The 5,632-nt window shown below is 37.7% G+C and overlaps 1 protein-coding gene across 1 annotated transcript in view; it reads right to left on the bottom strand.

Annotated features, from left to right (window-relative positions):
• Positions 1–272: 272 nt before the first annotated feature.
• LOC118753306 (scoloptoxin SSD20-like) overlaps positions 273–5,632 on the bottom strand; it is a gene marked incomplete at its 5' end in the record, with an annotated part of 13,395 nt that continues 8,035 nt past the window's right edge. Inside the window, 2 exons of the mRNA XM_036488182.1 lie at positions 273–700; positions 3,165–3,405. Of these exons, the coding sequence (XP_036344075.1) occupies positions 410–700; positions 3,165–3,405 (532 nt within the window). The remainder of the gene's footprint in view (positions 701–3,164; positions 3,406–5,632) is intronic.

Raw genomic sequence — 5,632 nt, 5'->3', positions numbered from 1 at the left:
TTTTGCCTTACAAATATTTAAAAAAAAAAAAGAAATTCAGGCATCATTCACTGATGATTCGCACCACACTAGAATAACTATGCACTTAAAATATGTATTACAGATTTATTATTTGTACACTCAAATTCATCGTTGTGCCGTTAAATATGTAAATTATGAGAGCATTCGCGGCTTAGCAAACTTAGGGCCGGTTACTCAATGTCTGGTTAACATTAATCTGCGCTTAAACATCGTTATCGACGTCTTCCACTCCATGCATACAACAGGGAGTCGGTAACGTCGACAACGATGTTTAACCGCAGATTAGTGTTAACCAGACATTGAGTAACCGGCCCTTAATGTGTTTGTAATAATTATCACAGAACAAACACATAGTCTTGTGACGGGTGTAATACTCTTACATAGGCGCTTAATGCTGCATTTTATTTCGAAGAGTTACTGTCGAAGTGCTTCCAACCCGCCGTCGATCAAAAAATGGTTCTGGGGTACCGTCACGTACTCCGATAGCAGTAACAGCTGCAAATCCGGATCCAGACTCCAACTCATTTAATACGTGACCCACTGTGTTCAGATACTCTTTGATTGGCGCGTCTACTTCGGTTTCAAAGTCTACTTGCATTGGAGCCAATTGATGGTGTAGTCTGCCTCCGTTAACGGACTCACTTAGAGAGTCTTTGAAAATCAGGTATTTGATTATTGACTGAAAATCATAAAACAAATTCATTTATGTTAATTTATGTTATGGTATGTTATGTTATGTTATGTTACTTTGTTTGGGTTTACCAGCAGCGGAAACTTTGGGAGGTAAGTACATGCGTGCCGCATAAAAAAGAAAAAAGAAAGAAAAACTGTATAGGGTTTGTCGAATGAATGACCGTCGTAATCACCAGTTCCGAGTCTATTCGATTGCTGGATATGAGGCCTTATGTTGGACAAAAGGGGGATACTCCCCCTCAAAATGGAGGAAATTAGACTATGGTACCAGAAGATATGGAAAAAATTAACCCACGAAAACTTCCGTGCCGCTTTCACTTTTCTCTCAAAGTGTATACCGCTGGTAAGCCAACATAAAGGTTAAAATATAAAAACAAATTAATAAAATTAAAGTAAATCAGTGGAAAATTAACAATAAAATATTTTTTTTCGCAAAATATATAGAGGACCTTTTTATTAAAAAAAAAAACTTGTGCGACAGTTATATTTACATAGTCTAATCTATTTGAATAATTCGACACCTGAGTGGAAGATCGACCTATCTCGGCAGCCGGTTCGAAAGCGTCCTATCTCCGAAAACTTTTCAAGAACGTCCTATTTCGCAATATGGTTGAAGAACCCCCTATCTTAGAATTTGGTTCAAAAACACCCTATATCAACTGAAAATATGTTGCGATAGAGCGTTAACCAAATTCTGAGATAGTGCGTTCATGAAAAGTTTTCTGAAATGGGGCGTTTTCGGATTGGCTGCCGAAATACGTCGATCTTCTACTACGTCGTCGAAATGTAACAATGTTTTCCTGCCGCTGTAGCTGAGTCGTTAAGGGCGCGTACTACCACTCCGTAAGTCCTGGGTTTGATCCCTGTTCAGTCTTCTTCTTCTTCTTTATTGGCGCTGTAACCGCCTAAGCGATTTTGGACGAGTCATTTCTATTCTGTGCTAACTGACGCCAAATGGAAATGCCAAGTGAAGCCAAGTCCTTCTCCACCTGGTCTTTCCAACGCAGAGGAGGCCTTCCTCTTCCTCTGTTACCAGCATCGCGGCCCGCGTTGAATATTTTCAGAGCTGGAGCGTCGGTGTTAATTCGAACGACATGACCAAGCCAGCGGAGCCGCTGTATTTTAGCCGTTGGATTTCAAGGCTGACATTATTATTGGTGTTAATGCTGGTTCCCAAATAAACGAAGTCGTCTACTTTTTCAAACTTGTAACTGTCAACAGTGACGTGGGTGCCAAGGCGCGTATGCTCTGACTATGTGTGTGATGACACACATTTGTCCTCGTTCACCACTAGACCCATTCGCTTTGCTTCTCTGTTCAATCCCGAGAAGGCAGAACAGACGTAGCCCTTGTTTTTACCGATAATATCGATGTCGTCGGCATACGCCAGCCCTGTTCAGTGCAACCTCTAAATTAGAAACAAAAAACCAGTTTTTTCTAACAGTGGTCGCACCTCAGCAGGCAATGGCAAGCCTCCGAATGTATTTTTGCTGATCATAAAAATACAATCGTCACAAATTGGAGGAGAAGCTCGGCCAAAGATTAACATATTGTGTAAGCGCCAATCTATTAAATACACTGTTCGACAGTCGGCTGAGGAATTGGTGAAACCAAGTTTTTCTGAAATTCTAGATTGTATATAGAAAAGTATTTTCTCAATTTTCCCAGTTTGGTAAGGATTGGTGAAGCGGCTACTAAGATACAGAGGGCGGGGTCACGCCCCTTTTCAAAAAATGTCATAATAATATTATGTTGCACCAAACTTCTACTTCACATACTATTTAATCTTCAACAATTTGGATTCAATATTCACTGGAATATCATAGTTCTTGCAATTTTCGAAAATACCGTTATATGAGAAGGGGACGTGGTTACAGTCCGATTTCGGCCATTTTCAATAGCAACCTACCTTGGATAAAGGGCAACCTCAATTTTTGATCGAGTTATCGTGTACATGGACAGACGGACGGACAGACAGACTTGGCTTAATCGACTGCTCTTCTTATTCTGATCATTTATGTATATGTTTGTCTATATCTGTAAAGAAGTGCGCTCGGGTATAATAAATGCCAAAGCGCAGGTTAAGGTACACATGCAAATGTAGTAAGGTCATTTCAGTCAAAACAACGGCCAATTCCATAGTCAACAGATATTCCGAAGTCAACAGATGTGTGTTAGTCTTCAGATACGTTCCGAGCATGCCCTTTAAGAAACCTATGCGTTGTCTAATTGCGGCGATCGTAATGATTTGCCCATTACTTATCAAAGTTTTTGAACTCGAAATTGGAGAGCGATCTTCAAAGTAAGTCGAGGTTATTTACAAAAGGGGAAAATTCAAAAGAAATAGCAGACGCGTTTCTTGCTTACAGCTAATCTGAGAAGGGGCTCTGGCCTATATTTAGTACCAGGTCCGGATTTACAGCCCTGTATGTATGTATGCATGTAAGTACCGTTGCAACCGAAGTAGTGATCTTGCTACCGCCAGCCGCGCCAACCAGCATTTGTACATTGCCATCGTGATCGAGTATTATTGTCGGACACATGGACGACATGGGTCTCTTTCCAGGCTGTATATAATTAGCGGGCGAGGCAGGTATGCCGAAGCCATTGACGAGTCCTGGAGTCGAGAAGTCATCCATTTCATCGTTTAGGATAATACCAGTTTGCCGAGACCGAACTTTGGCACCGAAACTGTCAAAGAAAAAATATTTTTGCTTTTTACAATGCCAAAAATAAAGTCGCACAATTAAATAATACATTCGTATGTATACGTATAATTATGTTATGTAAATGCAATCGGGAGTACATGGTGTCCTTGAACCAGAATCAACTGAATCGGTTTGGAACGATGGAATTTCCCATTAGACTATTTTTTATTTTGGGAGGGGGGGAGGGGGGCAAGTGCCGATTTCAATAACGGTAACTTTTTCGATTTGCAGGTGGGTTTTCGATTGTATACATATTTATACATATATGTGCAGGCCCGACTATAGGTTGGGGGTGTTTCCCCCGGGGAAATTTAGTTCGAAGATAAAAATTATAAAATTTTGTTAAGTAGATCAATTTTATCATTTAATACTCACATAGCTTTTATAATATGCAATAAATGCGAAATCGCATGTCTAGATACACATGCAAGTGTGCTAAGGTCATTTCCGTGCTAGTCAAAACCACCGCCGATCTGGCCTAATGTGAAACATAGAAAGGTTCCGAAGTCAACACGTGTTGTCTAAATGTTGTGATCGATCGATGATTTTCCCATTGGTTCATGAAACTTTTTGAGCTCCAAATTCTAGAGTGATCATCGAAGAGATTCGAGGTTATTTACAACAGGGGAAAATCAGAAATCAAGAGAAGGTGAGTTTCTTGCGTACAGCCCTCCTGAGCTTAAATGAACGCTTTTGACTAAAACAATAAAAACTATTTTACGCATTCACTTGATCTATACAAACTGTATAGCAAAACAAATTCTCCCTTTAGACGAAGTTTTTTATATAACAAATAAGACATTCTCCGCATACTACGAAAGTATTTGGTATTTGGTATGTAGTGATAACGTTGGAAATTCGTTTAAATACTTAAAAAAAGTTTAGGGTTAGATGGGGGCACCGGCTCCGGACGATAATAAAAGTTTATATTATTAAGTCAAAAAAACTTTCTAATAAAAGAGCTATAGAGTGATAAGTGTTTATAGTTAATTTTTTTGAAACCAGATAAAAGTTGGCCGTTATAAGTGGACCAAAAGTTGGCTATTGTAGAAGATGACTACGAAATTCCCCACAGGGTATATGTACATGTATATGCATATCGAGCCCTAACTGCCAAAATAACGTAAGCGACATATTTCAAAATTTTCGCCTTAATGCAGAAATGCTCTAGCAACATTTCTCATTCAAAAAGAATGTTTAGAAAAAAATTTCGCTTACGTCATTTTGGCGGTTAGGGCTCGATATTTAAAAAATTACTCATATACAGTCTTATTTATACTATACTTCAATGTGAAAATTTCGGCTGAAAATCGAAAAATTACAGAAAAATTACTTCGCTTATTCTAACTCGGGAACAATCCCCCAAAATAAGTCTAATCGGAAATTCCATCGCTTCAGACCGAATCAGTTGAATCTGGGTCAAGGACACCGTGGGTAGACAAAGTTGTGAGTAACACGTACAATCAGTCAATAAAGTTTAGGTACAGCGAATTTTTTACAATGCGGGCAACTATTTTTTAAATATTTTATTTTTCGCTATTTTTTTATAAAAATATGGTTAATTCTACAACAAAAACCCCAAAAAGAAAAGTTCCAAACCTTGTACAAAATTAAAGAAAATTCTGCAAAATTTCATTCAAATATTGCATTATTATTTACGCTCTCTAGAAAAAATTTGAATATGCAGTTTTTTAGCCCATTCAATTTTAGTATAATAAAGTGCAAGTATGAGGAAGCTAGGTTTACCATTGATTTTTGGGAAATTTTTTTGTTGAAGGTGTCGCACATTTTTTCCATATAAAAATATTATCAAACATTATTTTATATGGAGAAAATGAGCGACACCTTCAACAAAAAAAATTCCTAAAAATCAATGGTAAGTCCTAGCCACCAAAACTTGCACTTTGTTATACTAAAATTGAATGGGCTAAAAAACTGCATACTCAACTTCTTTCTAGAGAGCGTAAATAAAAAGTGCAATATTTGAATGAAATTTTGGGGAATTGTCTTTAATTTTGCACAAGGTTTGGAACCCTGATTTTTGGGGTTTTTGTTGTAGAATTGACCATATTTTTATAAAAAATTAGCGAAAAATAAAATATTTAAAAAATAGTTGCCCGTATTGTAAAAAATTCGCTGTACCTAAACTTTATTGACTGACTGTATGTATTACATAATATTGTATTTAGCATCAACACTTTTTGAAAGAG

Source organism: Rhagoletis pomonella, unplaced genomic scaffold (genome assembly GCF_013731165.1).
Source record: "Rhagoletis pomonella isolate Grant_MI unplaced genomic scaffold, Rhpom_1.0 Rhpom_scaffold_02339, whole genome shotgun sequence".
Lineage (NCBI taxonomy): Eukaryota > Metazoa > Arthropoda > Insecta > Diptera > Tephritidae > Rhagoletis > Rhagoletis pomonella.
This window is presented reverse-complemented; position numbering and strand designations above follow the sequence as displayed.